Here is a 17,037-nt window from a genome sequence, read left to right as displayed (position 1 = left end):
CACTTGAAAAAAGAAGAAAATTATCAATTTATATTGTAAATAAAGAAGTATCAAAAAACAAAGACGGAATTACCAACTAAACTATTTATGGTGTAGATATTCATAAGTCTTTTATTTTGCCTTTATTTTCATTCACTTTAAATCGAACAGTATGTATCTAGTGTGCATCGGGATATAGAGCCCGACTATCATTTCATAGAAATTGAAATTAAGGCCCTATGGATGCTTGAAGGCTAAGGCCTGGTTAATACTGATTGGTATCTCATTTCCTAATCCTTTATTCTTTAAGTAAATTTGAAATCTTGAGGTTTATGGATGTAGAACTGAAAAAGTATGTCCGCGTATAAAAATTGAAGAGAAAATTTTCATGTCTTTCTACTTCTACTTTTTCTTGAAACAAAATGTGCATTTCTGAGCCTTCGGATAACTTTTTCCAAATAGTAAGCATTCAGAAGAGTCTCAGATCTCGACCAATGAAAATATTCCCAACTAGAGGAAAACTGTTGGGAAATTATGGAAATTATAACCCATATTACTATAAAATGCCTGAGCTTCTAGGAATCTTTTGCTTCAAAAAGCTTGGGTTTCGCAACTTGCAAGAACTTTCAGAAAGCATTTGACTGTTCACCTTCAACAGCGTATATTTGTCTTTGAATCTTATCAGAAAGGCTTTATAGTGTTATTTCACATCAAAAGGAAGTTTTACAGTCCAATAATGAGAAAAGTGGACAGAAACTTTCATAGAACTTTCTCCGGGAAACAGGCCATCTAGCCCACAATAATTTTTTTGATTAGCTACAACCATCTGCGCAGAATCGAAATGCAACATGTCCACATGGAGTAACTACAAAAACGAAAGGATTGAAAGCATGTCGAAATTTCAAGTACTACCATCTCGTACATGCCCAACTACTCCGGCTGCAGGATAATATTCCTGCTTAATTTTCTGCACCAGCGCACCAAAGAATCAATGCAATGATGCGTGTATGATTGATTTGCGATGCGCTAGCTGCAGTTAGTTGAATTCCCTTGCGAAAGTCATTAAACGCCTCTCAATGTAAAACACGTCAAGTCGGGAAGTTAATTTCAAAAATGAGCTGTTTTAATAGGACATTAATCATGTAGAAATGCTTACCCGAACGGGTTCAATGGAAGTACGTACCTGCAACAAGAAGAAAAGATATGAGAAATTATACCCGCAGTGTGGAATGGAGGAATTATTGGATATAATCTGAAAAATGTTATTGGAATTGTAACTGAAATGATATACATGATGTAATTCAGAGCTGTTTTTCTTTTTGTTTGATATTTCTGATCAGGACTGGAGCAGTGGCCTTTGAATTAAGAATGGATTGAAATTAATTCGAATATTTTTATTACATTAATTGACACTTGGACAAAAATGGAAATAACCAATTTTCTCGAGTGTAAATTTATGATTTAAAGTTCTTTAGTATCCATTTTTATAACGTTAGGAAAAAACATAACTGACTGAACTCTCAAGTGTTTATTCAGTTCATTTAGATTTGAGATGTTTTGTCATTCATTCTGATTGTAAAAAAAGTATGAGCTGAGGGAGTTCAGAAGCTGTGCCCCTTGATTTACATTATTATTATTTGGTAAAAAGATGTAAGAGATATTCCAGTTTGAAAACAAATTGAGCTGAAGTATTACGCGATGTATATTGAAAAAATCTTTCATTGAAGATACATCGCAGCATTGCTTCAATTTAATTAACCTAAATTTCAACGCAGATATTACAATAGGGTATAGTTTGCGTATGAACTCAATCAAACGCACATGATAAACTCTAGCGAAATGAGGACACACTATCCGAGATATGTCACGACAAAGATAAATGTCCAATCATCACTCTTCGCTGAAGGTGAATAGCAGGTTACATTGCCTAGTTAGCATTTTCGCATTGTTCTTAGCCGCAGAAACTTTTATGACAATTATCTGGACCGGATATGGAGATGACAAACTGAACCATCGCATTATGAGCAAGATTAGAGGATTTCGATAAAATTTTGCTCCGCTATGATCATTTCCTGTTATTTCAGTCCAAGGACTGTTGCGAGTAATTTCGCAAAATAATTACAGTGGCAAGGTCATGACAATACGATGGAAACTGCGCAAATTATACTTGCGGTTTACCAATAATGAATATATTTCAACATCAACAATTGCGAAAAAATGGATTAACCCATTTACCATGTCTCTAAAGGTGTTCATACTATATAGTTTCCCAAATACATATTACCCCAAAAACGAAATGAAAATTGTGTTACTCATCATTGAAGTAATCATGATTCATGAATTCATGCCGAGTACGACCCTGCTCTTTCTTTTTTGATAGGGTGCGGGTGACATGGGAAGGAAGGGGCCCATAGTGGATATTTTAAGACAAGCTTGCGTCGATAGAAGGTATATTGTGAAGGGGAACCTTCTCTAGCGGGAACTGCGATCATTTAATTAAAGCTTTCAAAGTATTTCGTTGAAATGCGAAAAAAATTTCCATTCCAGACTACACAGGGCTCAGTCAAATTTATATAGAAGTCGATCCTCATCTTATGATCATAATAATTATAACCCAGAATCATCATTGGTTGAAATGATTGTAAAATGCATAAAATATAGATGCTAATCCTCTTATGAGTGGCTTCTCATTATTTATGACAAATATAAAAACTGAATGATTTTCTTAAGACTCACACCTGAAGTGAACCATAAAGTGAAGTGGACAAACAGCACTATAAACATTTATATTTTGAACCCAAAATGGAAAATTGAGTAAATATAAACGGGTCATTTGTAGTCACAACAATAACCCACCCACATACGACAAACTGGAAAAAGACGGACAGAAAGCTTTTTAATGCTTCGGGTCATGAGGTAAGCTGACATCTTCCATGCTTTATGGATGTTCTTAGCCTTTTTCGGGTGTATACGGTCGCTCTTGTGCCATGAATACTTTATTATGTTGGGAACAATGGAGACTGGTAATTTTTCATTAAAACTTGATTAAGTTGGCTCCCTCAGTCCAAGTGGAAGTTAAATGAGTGAATTGACCCTTAGATTAGATAAAAGTTGGAAATCTTTTCCCACGGTGGGGTTTCATCAAGTTTTCGTTATACTTTGTTGGCTGAAATTCTGGTGAACAAAGTGAAGAATTTGATGAATGGTGGTTATGATAAGCTTCAAATTCTAGAGCTCTCAAAGATTCAAACTATAAAAATCAGTGGGTTCTGCTTATTAAATCATTTTTCTTGTGAAATTGAATATGATAGTGCGATCGATTTTTCAAGATATGAATAATCTGAACAAAGATAGATTGATCCCCAACACAAGTATCCTGCACTACCTGTATAGTGTCTGTAAGATTTCAATAGAAATAGCAAATACGACAGCGTCAATCCTTAATGAATATTATATGGTGTTAAAAGCTTCTTTCTATTGAATATTCCATTTCGATATTGTGTGTTAATTTAGGTGCCAGAATCAAATTAATTAATACATTCCACGGAAAATTTCAAGGAGTAAAAAATTTTCCACATATTTTTATATTCCAAGAGATAAATTTTTTAATCAGGCAGCTTTATGACGAGAAATTAAAGGGATCACATAAATTATGTTGTACTGTATTTTTGATCCATTGATTCCATGTTTATTCCTCTTGTATAATCACAAATAATTGTGATTATACATTGTTAGAGAGTCGACTTCTCCAGGAGTTCCTTCATAACGAGTCAATTTTTTTTTACATCGATTGATTTGACGGAACTCCTATGAAAGGAGGATTCTTTTTTATCTCCATTTTCATGAACAGTGAGTGAACAATTTGATTATTGTTCTATATATCCTTAAAAAAAGACCCGCTTAAGTGAAACACACTGTAAGTATATTCTTTCTCTCAGCGGATCAATCGTGTCTTCACTAGGAGGATGATTGAAAAATTGCACGAAGCCCCGCTTGTGATGAATACTAATCATGATGGGTGGACATTCTGTCATCATTAGTATCAATGAGCGTACTTAGTGGATGCCCCTAAATTCTTTTTTTTGTCATTTATTGAGCCTTTCGAACAGAACGTGGGAGAAGGAAATGCCAGGAGGGTTCTTGATTCAGATTTGTAATTTGTCAAGATATTTAGGACGAATTTACGGCCTACGCATAGCTAATAGAGTGATTGCTGGAGAACGAAATGATTACGAAATGTGCGATGTGTTTCGCAAGCACTTTTCATTACATGTGATGTGATAATGGTAAATGGTACTGCCAATCATTTCTAATGATACATTATTCAGTAATAACTGAAGGGAGACTTGCACAACCTACTCTACTCTGAATTTAGTTTTTTCGAAACTTAATACTTTAAAGAAAGTTGGGTTACAACAGGTTTAGGCGAAATGATAGAAATGTATGTACGAAGAGGCACTGATATACAGTGCTACATTTTGGTGCTTTACTAGCTTGAGCTCTTTTTAGAGCCTGAAAATCTACGAATGATATGTGGAATCTACTTATTATTCTCAGTAACAAGTAGTCTATCCATTGTTGGCACAAAAAAATTGTGTTGTTATTTGAAAAAAAAATTGATCTGACTGAACATACTTTTCACAAACTCTGTATAACACAATATGGAAAATGCATAGGTTAATTTTCACCTCTAAAACGATTCTTTGAACGACGCCAAGGTGAGCGAAATATCAATATTTACAAAAATTATGAATGCGACATCCTTGTGAATATCGAGAATTGTTTTGATGACGAATATCTCCTTATTAGCAATTCAAGATTGGCCTTGATGAGAACTTTCTTCCATAACATAAATTGATATAGCGAATTCAATGTAATATCTTCCATACAACGCTGTTCGAACATTGATTTTGACTTGACAGGCCGACAGTGTGTTACAAATCAAACATCATCATATAAGACATGTATATTTTTACAGGATTTTAAGAGCAAGAAAAAAATTATGAAATATATTAACGTGAATGAGAACCCTTCAATCTACTCTGGTGCTTCCTGGCTTAGCAAAGGGCCCTAGTGGTAGTTTATCAGGCTAGTCCAATCCTTCACTAAGGAATGCGGTATTATCAGTAATTATATGCAGGAATCGGATAATGAGTTCTCTATATATTGATACGATTAGAAGAAGGGTAAAGCGTCGGAGTAGAATGCAAGCCTATATTAACTTCTAGTTTTTGGGACCTGATGGCATCTTTTTCCATTGAGTTATGTTATTATGAAGACTTCTTTTGATAACCCAAATGATTGTGTCTAATTTGTGTTATCTATTTCTATTCTATTTTCCATTCTTGCCATTTAATCTGCGAATTCCAATGTATGTACAGAAACTGTCGAGGAATTTGAACATTGTTCATTTCCAACATTCACTTGAAAGTATTAGCAATCTTTACGGGATATTTTTGGGAAGGAATACTTGGTAGTTAAATCTTGAGAATTTCTATGGAGTAGAAGTCCTACCGAAAATAGAAAAGCGTATCAGAAAAAGGAATGCAATTTCAAATTCCGTACAAGCTTCGGCATGTCATTCGTCTCGACAATTATCTCAATATGATGAAAATATGTTACACTTTCTTGAATACTATGCAAAGAAATCAGAATTAGCAGTTTAGTTGAAAGAAACGTTGGGAACGGCTTCAGGATTTCATTCGTAAGATTCGATTCATTGAATTTCGGTTTTTCCCACCATTGTATCAGGCAAAAAAGGAATTGATAATCATTGTTCGCGTTCCTTGTTTGTTCTGCGAATAAAACCCATTGATATATTATTTTCTTGTGAACATCAATCTTCATTATTTGCAGAAAATAATGATCAATCAAGATATGATACTTTCATCACTTAATCAATGCAATAATGAAGTGGAATTGTTCGATGAAAATAATAGTTTTTCTCCAACCAGGAGCAGACTGAAGTATGGTTCTGCTAGGAGCTCAGATGCTGGGCCAATCACCTTGAACTGAAGACAATGATATTTCTGTGAGAGTTCATGATAAGTGCATTTCGTAAAAATTAATTTCTCGGCATCAGTTGCTAGACATTAAAACTCATGAATGGGCGCTGAATTGTGCAACCCAATAAGCTTTTCCTCCATTACTTCTTTAAAAATATACGAACAGCAAGGCATACAATTATCTTATGCGTCCATCCAGCAATAACGACATAAACCTCCACATAAACCGGGCATTTTTAACAGAAACCCTCGTTCATATTTAAATACGCATAACTCAAACATGAACCATAAACGTTTTCCAAGAAATCTCCTTTGTAGAACCGTCATCAATGAACCTCACGCCCTCGGCACAGGAGTGAGAAAACATCAAAGTGGGAAACAAACTGAACATGTGCAGACGAGGACGAGGTTTAACTGCACTGAGAGAAAGGTTTGAGGATTGTGTTAGGGATTGAAGGAAAGGATGTCGATATAAATGGTAAGACGTTCATGGACAAACCTCACCAATCGATATTAAGAAGGTATACACATCATTTCACTATTTTGCCACTACTGGGGGTTGCCGACTTTCACAAGACACAGGGTGTGAATGAATAGTTCAGGGGTCATTCCTTGTCGAACAATATTGTGTATCTTTGAAATAATTTTTTTGAGCAGTCTCTTTCTTACATAAAGCCCTCTAAAGATGAGCTATTTTTAATTTTTTTTCAGAATCCAGAAAACTTTGCTTTGGTGTATTTATAAAATGAACGATCTACATATCGATGCTTTCGATGCGTCGATTGCTCGATGTCATCCCTGGCTGAGATCTTGACCCATTTTGCAAGCACCGAAAAGGCTTTGTTCTCTGCAGAAGACTTGGCAGACCAACCACCTCGAATATTGGTCTTTTACGACCGTGAATCTCCTACGGTCTCCACAGCAATTAGTTCCATTATTACGAGATACGAAGCGGTAAAACGAAATTAAGTTGGAAGGAATTTGGCACGATACGAAATAGTTGTGATGCCAGTCAGCGGGTCAGATACCCCTTTTTCCTTTTTTTCAACTCGTTGGTGGGTATAAAAAAGTAGATTATAATGTCGATCGACTGTATGAAAGCGAAAACTATTTCTCGAAGTCTCATGAATACATGCTGATGAGAAAAGATGGTCCTAGGAACATAGGCCTGAAAACCTTTCGTTTGTGGGACACAGGGTGTTGAATTTTGAATATTTCTGTCAAATATTCCACTCAATATTGACCTCTTTTTCAAACCGTCAGTGTCTCACCAAAAAAATCAGAGGAAAATAGGAGTGATGTTCAGGAAAAATATTACCCTCCAGATTTGAAATCAAAATTCGCAAAACACTTTAGGTAGACTCTAAATTTTAATATCAGTGCCAAATTTCAGTTGAACATCTGGTAAAATTCAGATGGCATGAAAAAAAATTTTATTGAAATTATCTAAGGAATATCCCCTCGACTACCAATTAAGGATAGTTAAATGTAACTTGGATTCAATTTGTCCATTGTTGAATCTCAAATTGGACCAAATAGAATTTTAAGAGGATCTATCTCTTTGCGTTGAATGAAATAGTTTCAAATTGATTGGTACCTATATACATACAAGTTCTGGAATGCCGTTTTAATAGCAATCGAACCCATAATATACCGTATGATTGTTAACAGCACCTTCATAGCAACGGGTCTTTCTGACTGTAAGAATACCCATTGTGAGCACATGAATATTATAAATATTATAATACCGCCTTTATTAGAAATTCCAACGTTTGACGTCTAAAATGTCGAAGCCGAAGTCTAGTTAAACCTTATCTTCTTAGCAGCAGAAAAAAGTTTACAATCCCTTTCGTTCTCAATCAACTAATTTGGTTTCTCAAAAATATGTATTCCATGAGTTGAAAGCCTTATTGGCGACAATATAAATAATCAGCCTATTTGGCTTAACTGTGAACAGACCAAACACAGGCTGAAGATTTATTGGTCTGACAGTATTTTGGGGATACTAATCTTTCAGTACTAAAAAGAAAAGAACTTCAACAACTGATTTTAATCACTTTTCGTTAAAGCTTCCCTGAATGAGATAAGAAAGGTGAGAAATGATTTTTGTAGATTCTATAATAAGATGGGAGGACCATTTCGAATAACCTTATCGAGTAGGAAGTCTTGTTAAACAGACGACAAGATCTTCCGAAAAGGAGAACTCCAACTACAAAAAACATAAGGCAATGTGATGTTGGATCACCTATCCTTCACTTCAAGGGTAATACCGAGGGTAAGACATCCTAGAACTGAAGATGGGTGGTACAAATATCTGGATATTCTGGTTTAAAACTTGCCAATTGATGTGTAATAATCATAATATGCAATACATTTTCAGTACATGAACTAGCCTGTACCACTCCATCCATCAGATCAATAGTTTTGGGGCAGTTTTTATTTGATCTACCATTAATGAAATAACGAAAAATATTATTTTCCGTGTACCTAGATCAAAGATCAGTTTTAGTGTGTTATTCTGAGAAAACTTTTATCGATAGACATTTTATTTCCAAATTCAATTCGTAGAAATTCTTGATTACATTAGCAACAGCTATACATGTGAGAATGTCGGTGTCATCAAGTTTTTTCTGGCAAGGCTTGTAACATGGAAGGAGGCAAACTTAAAATTAACGTATACCCTCCGTATACTCGAAGGAATTCGGTTGAAAAGCAGCGGGAATACCTCGACTTGCACGGCAACAAGAGGACGGGACCATTCGTTTGACAAATTCCAGCGGGATATGGGTGATTCAAGATTGGTGGTCTGGGATGATTAAGAAAGAATGCCACTCTGATTAAATTCGCAAAAACCTGCCGGTTTGGACCTGAAATCGCGAGGGTTGTTTTTTTTTTCGCGATTTATTTTTTCACATAGAATCCTTTTCGAATCGGAATGCAGAACCATACAATGCAGACTTAAAGGCTTCCACACAGTCAAACATTTCCTCTGAGATGATTTGATACCAAGTAAGGAATTCAATGAGTAGGAATAAATTTTGAGTAGGAAACATCTGCAGTCGTGTTCGTTATTGAAGCAACATTGATGTTTTGTGAGTTTAGCATATCAATCAGATTCTTTTTCCTGAGTATCTACCCATATATGAAAGAATGTATTTTTGAGTGATTTTCGATAACGTTACGACGTTGTCATTAGTGAAATAATTGCCCGATTCTAAAAAACATACAAGTTAGAAGGTACCTAGCTCTTCTTTCATAATATTCATCTTCTTTGAACATCAAACGCATATTTTCAAACTGTCTGAAAACAGCAAATGTATCTTTTTCCTGACAATTTCTTATGCCGAAATATTCTACGAAAACGATCTTCAAATTACTCATTTTTAAAACAGTTACAATGAATTGGAGATGTATGTGAAAAATAGCTACCATATTCTTGCAGAAATGTAGGTACATCCAAAAAATTTTTCATGCATATTCTTCTCAATTTGTTCATTCCAACAAATGCTGATCAACCACCTTCAAATTATAGATTGCATTATCTCAATCATTCAAGATTTCTCACTGAACGATAAATATAACCTTGATCGATGAGATATGGACCATTACAAACTCCATTACGACACCTTCATAAAATTGCAGGGAAACTCTCTACTCCATCCGCACCTTTAGATGCATACCCCAAAGAGAAGTGATGAAATAATCGTAACTCAGTAGAATTTAAAGGACAGCCAGGATTTTTAAGTGATATTTACGATACACTCGACCCAGTTTATACATTCGAATGAGTCACATGCGAGATAAGGGGGTTACTCACCCCCTGAATTGAACCAATTATCGTGAATTTAGTATCTGGTAACCGCACGAGTGGAACGAGCGAAGGGTAAAGCTGTCACGTGATGGTACAGAAATGGAACAATCTGGAGAAAACTGCCAAATGTTGGAAAACAAATCAAAGCAATTTGGCCATGCCCTTAATTTTTCCATTTTGCGCACAATGTTTTCTCCCTAAATATATTCAATGAAACATGAATCACAATGAAAACAATGCGAGATCGTTCTCTATTTTGTGATATTTCAACGTGAGAGAACCTTACCGATTTGACTGCCTTTGAAACTTCGCTCATAGATCCCTCAGGAACTTTGGGCGGTTGAACAAAAGTTTTCTTTCCATTGGAAACCTTGTCGTATCCTCTGAAACTCAGCGAACGGAAAAGTTTCAACTGCCTATTGTTCACTTCGACAACCTTACAAACGTCATTTTTCTGGACTGTTTTAGCGCGGAAACTGCCACCACAAAACAACATGTCAAAACTTTTAAAAGCACAGTCAGTAGAGCGAACTTTGCGACGACACACGCAGGTGTGGGTGAGATAATGGTAAGATTAGATCAAGCATTCCCAACTTTTAATCACTTTCATACGCGAAATTATATCCTCGACCACACGTCAACTAAAGCCGACTGAACGTTCAAATCTGTTGACCATGTGGACGCGACTACTTTTCCAAAGCTTTGCCGATGGAACGGGCTGCCTCTACCACTGTGTTCTACCTTTACTCGGCACACCTTATACCTGTGTCGACAGGGGCGTAGATTAGGCCAGGTCGTGGACCGTGAAGGATTTCATCAGAGAAACGCATTATTGCTTCTGACAATTGATTTTTAATAGTAGCGAATTTGAGTATCGTTAAAAGTGCATTAGAAATTGCACGACCGTTTTTTAGTGCATGAAAAACCTACAATCGAAAGTGCTTTTCACTATCGTTGGTTGCATTTGATTATTTAATGAACTGGTAAATTACGGTGACGCTACAGATACCTAATAACTTTGTCAACCAATAGATCTTGGAGTTTAAGTGGCTAATTAAGTGAGTATTTAGGTGATGAAATGAACAATATGAATATTCTGCACACATCGTGAATATACGATTTAAGAGAAATATTCCCCAATTCAAAAAGTATTTTGGATGTAGCTACAAAATCAAGTGCATTTTATGCTGAAAATCAAGGTCTCTAGGGTATGATACAGAATGAATTCAATATTAAAGTACTTATATTAATTTATTTATGTCTCAATGATTCGAAAAAATTGTATTAGTCAGAAAATAATAAAAAATAAATACTTTCTTTAATGTATAGTTAAGTATATCCCATTTTGAAACAGTTCAGTGACTGCTGATGACAAATGATGTGTATGATTCAGCTTTGAGTTCGTCTTCTTATGATGATCATCAATACGAACACCATAATCTGAATGAAATACAATGTCTTTTCAAAATTTTTGGAATGAGGAACGTGGCTTTCATTAGTTGTTTATACCCATTAAGAAATTGCAGCAAAGCATGATTATTTCACATTCAATATTTGGAAGTGAAAAATTGTAACGCACATAATTCATAATTCCGGTTTTTACTTTTGTAAAAAATGCTCGAACCGGCCAATTTTCATTTTGAATTACGTACTTTTCATGTAAAATTGAGGAGTCTTACATGTACCCTCATAGTGCCAGAAATGGATAGAACTTCTGTTGCTGAGCATGATTTGGCCATACTCACATCACTACAGGGCTGAAATGGTTAGATAAACTTATTGAATTCGAATGCTAAGTTGGATTTTGAGTTCTGTTGAGCAGCTGAGCACGCCACTGCATCAGAGGGAATCTTTCCCAGCCCACGGTGGTGAGAAGGAAATGACCTTATATCGAACCAAAGGAATAGAGAAAGATGCACAATCCTTCGCCTCAATCTGCAGAACCTGGTAGGAAAAAGATCGAGCAAGAATTGATGCATTAACCTCTCACGAAGGCATCCGCCAACAGGGCATAAAATTTGTAGAATGCAAATTTCATATTCGAGAAAATGCTTTTATTTATTCATGCGGCACTCTGAATCTTCAAGAATTTCCGCTCTGTTATGGTTCCGTTTTTTTATGAGGTGCGAAGAACCGCTACACGTTGTTGTTGTATATTCAGTGACGCTTCAGTTGTGAAAAAGGTTATAACAGGTAGGCAATAAAAATTCATTCAAGAGATGCTGCCGGCAAATTGTTGAATTACATCAAATAAATTAAGCTGTCTTGCGCCTGTCAACCTGGTTGACATTTCGAGTGTAAAGAACACATTGAATCATGAAACGAGTCAGACAACGTAAGAATGGAGATTTTGATAGGGCAAGAATCCTCGATTCAAAAGATCCTTTGGTTGGGGTCAAATGTGAATTTTACTATCTTTGAGAATATTGAAAAGGCTTCCTTTTTTGATATTTTTTGGCTATACTGAATAACCATTAGAACAGGTGGCTTCATGAAGAATTTATATGAACAGTTATATGGATTTGATATTTTTAATAACGAAACTACAGTATTGTGTTGTCAAACTGAGTAAATAAAAATTTCTACGAGTTTTTATTTATTTTTTCTTGATTTTCATGAAACTGAGTAGTGTTAATCTGTCGATTAATATGATCAATATGAAATATTCCAATATGAACTGAATATTCCCAAACTCTTCCTTCTATTGATTATGTCATGATTTTGGAGAATATTTTTCAAGTGTAAATACTCCAGTACAATATTCCAAGAATCATTATTTTAAATAGCTTTACTGTTCTTTCAGGTAACCCAAATCTACTACAACATCTTGCGTTTTATCTCCGTTAATTCAACTTCCGTTCCCTCGTTTCTACAATGTAAACATAAATTATAGAGATACAAGCATAAAAAAAAATGCAAAATGGACAGGTGGGACAGTTATGAATTTGGGCAGATTTCGCTAATGTTTTATTATATAACACAGCGAAACTAGTTATTTGCGTCACTAGATTCACAAGAATGGGTTATTCATGCTGAAATATTTACTCTATCTATGGAGAGTTTGTTATTCGAAAATTATCCCCTCATTAAGGGATATATTCAGTGTTTTTCGCATTAGGGTACAATTTGTTTATGATGATGATAATCTGTCGAGACTGCAATATTGTATTTTACCTTAATTCAGCAAACAATCCCAGTGGCGTGCTGATATACACTGCGCAAAAAAATTAACGCACATTATGGAAATCTCAAATTTATTGTACAACTGAAGGTGTTCTCAATGATAATTATTTTTATCAAAATTATGCATGAATATGTTATCCACTTTCAACGGTTTTCTTCAATACAGATGTTTTTTCCCAGCAGGAATAAAAAAAGATGGAATTATCAGATTTTGAATGTATTGGCTCCATTCTAAAATCAGTTGTTCTCGATCAATTCTAGTGGACAATAGTTTTTCTTTCGTTTGATTTTCTACACTCGATCGCTATGCAACGCGAAACACGCAATTTGACCCAAGAGGAATGTGCCCAAGCGGTAGTTTTGCGAGAGGAAGGGTGGACATACACAAGAATTGCAGAAAGGTTTGGAGTTCCCCATACAAGTGTGTCCAGAATGTTGCAGCGATTCAGGGAGTCCGAAGAGGACAGGGTAGACCACGGGTAACAACTGCCATTCAAGAACGTTACTTGAGAGTTTCTTCGTTGAGAAAACGGTTTGCAACAGCTCGCCTCCTTCAAATTCAGCTTGAGCAAACTCATGAGGTGCAAATTAGCACTCAGACAATAAGAAATCGCCTCAGAGAATATGATTTAAGGCCTCGTGTCGCGGCAAGAGGCCCAGCTATTACCCCAGCCCATCGAAGGACGCGTTTGCATTTTGCGAGAGAGCATATCCATTGGGAAGAGGCCGATTGGGAAAGAGTTCTCTTCACAGATGAGTCTAGATTCTGACGTCCACATGAAAGATATGCTCAGTGCAATTTCCTGAATACTACTGGTTTCGGGGGAGGATCGATAATGGTATGGGATGGAATATCTTTGACTGCTCGCACAGACCTAGTGGTTGTTGATAATGGAGCTATGAATGCTGATAAGTATATAAGGAACATTCTTGAAGAGCATGTAGTGCCATTTGCCCCATACATTGGTGAAAATTTCATTTTTATGGACGATAATGCCAGACCCCATCGTGCGCGCATCGTTCAGGAGTACCTGGAAGAGGTTGAAGTCTCTCGAATGGAATGGCCAGCAAGAAGTCCAGATCTCAATCAGATTGAGCAGGTTCGGGACAACCTCAATAGAAGGCTGAGAAGTTCAGAAAATCATCCAGCTACTTGACTTAGGAATCCAACTCGGAGAAATCTGGGAAGGATTAGATCAGAACATTTTAAGATCACTCATTTTGAGTATGAACCGTCGTTGCCGAGCTGTAATTAACGCAAGGGGTGGAAATACCAAGTATTAAATCACTTATCAGCATTTCAGTATTTTGTAAATTGTTCATTTCTCTTCTTTCACATAAGATTCGGTGAAATCTTGAACTTTTTTTCCATTTAATGTGTCTTGTTTCGTTCAAAACCTTCCCGAGAGAACATAAAAAATAAGTTATAAAGTCAATGTAGAGTTAACTTTCATTGAAATTGTGAGTCAGGAAAAATAGGAGCTGATGTTACTAGATAGGTATGAAAATAACGCTTCGGGATTGAAGGTACCATTTTGACTAATTTAATTGAAGGGGAGTTTCTGAAGTTAATGAATAAATTCAAAGTGGAACTTCAAATTGTTGAATCAATAGCAGCATCAATGAAAAAACCCTATGATTAGAAATGGGGTCCAAATCATGATCATTGCTGCGTTTGGCAAGGTATTTATGTCAAAGCCTAGGATTGAATCTGATTCAGCATTCTACGTCGTAAAGCGTATCGCAGCCGACCCCAGATTATTGGATTATTCGAAACCCGGCTTATTTGAGAGTCGAACATCAATCATTTTCACGGATTTCTCGATTTAATATATCGAAATTGCAATATTCATGAACTTGGCCACGCGGTCATTGGCCACCGACCGTCAATACCAGTTGAGCTCTTGTTTGAATAGTTCCCAATCTGAATAGACTGGATATGAGGATGTCCAATTACCGTGTCCGATATGCATGATGCGGACATGATTATGATGTATCTGGCCTGTGCATTAAGCAATTGGGAGGGTTTCTTATGGACATCATAATTCATCCTCGGGATTGTATTCCCAGACGTTGAAAGATCAGGTCACGAGCAAACTAATTTCGTTACGGAATGAACCGCCATTTTACTGGTTGAAATATTGGTGATCGATTGACGAGTTACTCTGGAAAAATGATTAATGATAGGGTTTTTTTGTGCGCACCGACTTTCTGAGGATGGTCAAGATGGAGTGCACCTTACACCTGAAGAGGATATCCTGATTTTGGATTATAGAAAGGCAACCCATTCATTCTAGATAATGGCTATAATAAACAAGATTTTTTAAGGGTAACCCTTAATGAGTAGCGAAAAGAAATGTTAATTTTGTTGCTCGCATAAAAAAATTCATCCTGTGTATCACCTTATGAGTTAGTGCCCAACTGGAGATCTTGATCAGGTCTTTGCAAATCTCATATCTATACTCCATTCACTTTTATTTTAGCAGTCAGTTGGCCATGGAAATTTGACACATTTCACTCTGTATAGTACGAAAATGTGGGGTTATGACGCTTGTCAAAACATTTTTGGGTTTTAAATCAACGCTATGTTGCCCGTTCTACGTAGAAGTTTCTGTTATTACGTATTTTATCACAATGTCGAATCTCTTCGGAAAATATGTGACGAACATAATTGAAGTTTATACAAACTGATTGAAGGCATACCAAATCCAGTTATTTGCATGGAAAATAAAAGAGATCAGTATAATATCATAATATGCACTAGCTTGAGGAGAATTAATGTTCCTTATCTTCTTTGGCTGAAGTTTCAATACGTTACATCAGTTGTAGATTTCAGAAATATTTACCCGAAGATGAAATGCATATGTTGCAGTGGTTGGGAATGGGTATCTCCCAAAGGAATTAACAGATAATTACAAGAATGTTCTTGAAATTCTTCAACAAAAATCATCATGCATCAATATAAGTAAAAGGAATTAAAGGAAGTTTCAATCAAGATGAACTTCACCTTTGAACAAAAATTTCACATAAATAAACAATTAGCAGGACAACTGGAGCGTATTTGTGACTGTTCATTTTAATGCATTGATATAATAATAATAATTAGGTATTTATTGGTACTTTAAGACATTTACAATGTCTAGCAAAAGTCAAATGAAAAATAGAAAAATCAATTTTCGGGAACTTATTCTACGATGACATTCATCGAAAATCTTGTAGTAAACAATTCGGATTAATTCACTCAAACATAAAATTCTCAAATGCCACCATTTTTTCGGGTCTCCCAATAGAAGGAAATTCTTTGTCATCCTATTTATTCACAATCTTTCTGATTGTGGAAATATTCAGCTGAAATATAAGTCGTTTAGATTCAGATGAAACATTATATAAATTCTCTATTCTCTTACATTGAATATGTTCGCTATCGTCTGACGTATTGTGGATTTTAGAATATCGGGGTATAAATATTTGAATGAGCGGACCTGAATTCCAAATATAGCACTCCCTGAAACCCTGTCTCTTTTTTCAATCACTTTCGGCATTTTCGTAATATTAATTGATATAGTTGTGGCAACGGCGTTATGACATTAAAGACACTTCATGAGGTCCAACCTTACTCCGTTCTAGTTACAAAAACTTCAGAAAATTATTTCATGGCCAACCGACTGATAAAATAAATGTGAATGCAGTATAGGTATATATCCTCGCAGAATTAGAAGCATAATTTTTCCAGATGGGTGTTCTACATCCCACAACAAAATCACGACCTCTATATAACTTTCACATTTCATTATTCAACAATAATCTTTTATTGACCAAAATGGTGATACGACTTTGTGTGTATGTATTTCGGATTGGACTTAATCAAGACAGAGGCAGGTGCGATGATAAGCCAGTCAGGTAGAGGACAGCTCGCAAGCTGCTGGATCCGAGCAGATGTCCAAAATCTTGAAGCACCACTCTTGAAAATAAATACCCACTACTACCGGGGCGTGTGGTTCTTGTATCCCAGAAGATAAATTCGAGAAATACATTGTAATGAGACCGAGAGTATAATTT

At 35.8% G+C, this 17,037-nt stretch overlaps 1 protein-coding gene across 1 annotated transcript in view; it reads right to left on the bottom strand.

The window, feature by feature from the left end:
• Nucleotides 1-10,469, bottom strand: part of LOC123312560 (ras-associated and pleckstrin homology domains-containing protein 1) — a 75,930-nt gene extending 65,461 nt beyond the window's left edge. Inside the window, exon 1 of the mRNA XM_044897047.1 lies at nucleotides 10,082-10,469. Coding sequence (XP_044752982.1) covers nucleotides 10,082-10,291 — 210 coding nt within the window. The 5' untranslated portion in view covers nucleotides 10,292-10,469. The remainder of the gene's footprint in view (nucleotides 1-10,081) is intronic.
• Between the last annotated feature and the right edge of the window lie 6,568 nt (nucleotides 10,470-17,037).

The sequence above is a fragment of the Coccinella septempunctata genome, chromosome 4, assembly GCF_907165205.1.
Source record: "Coccinella septempunctata chromosome 4, icCocSept1.1, whole genome shotgun sequence".
In the NCBI taxonomy this organism is placed as follows: domain Eukaryota; kingdom Metazoa; phylum Arthropoda; class Insecta; order Coleoptera; family Coccinellidae; genus Coccinella; species Coccinella septempunctata.
Note: the sequence above shows the minus strand (reverse complement) of the source record. Positions and strands in the feature narration are given on the sequence as shown.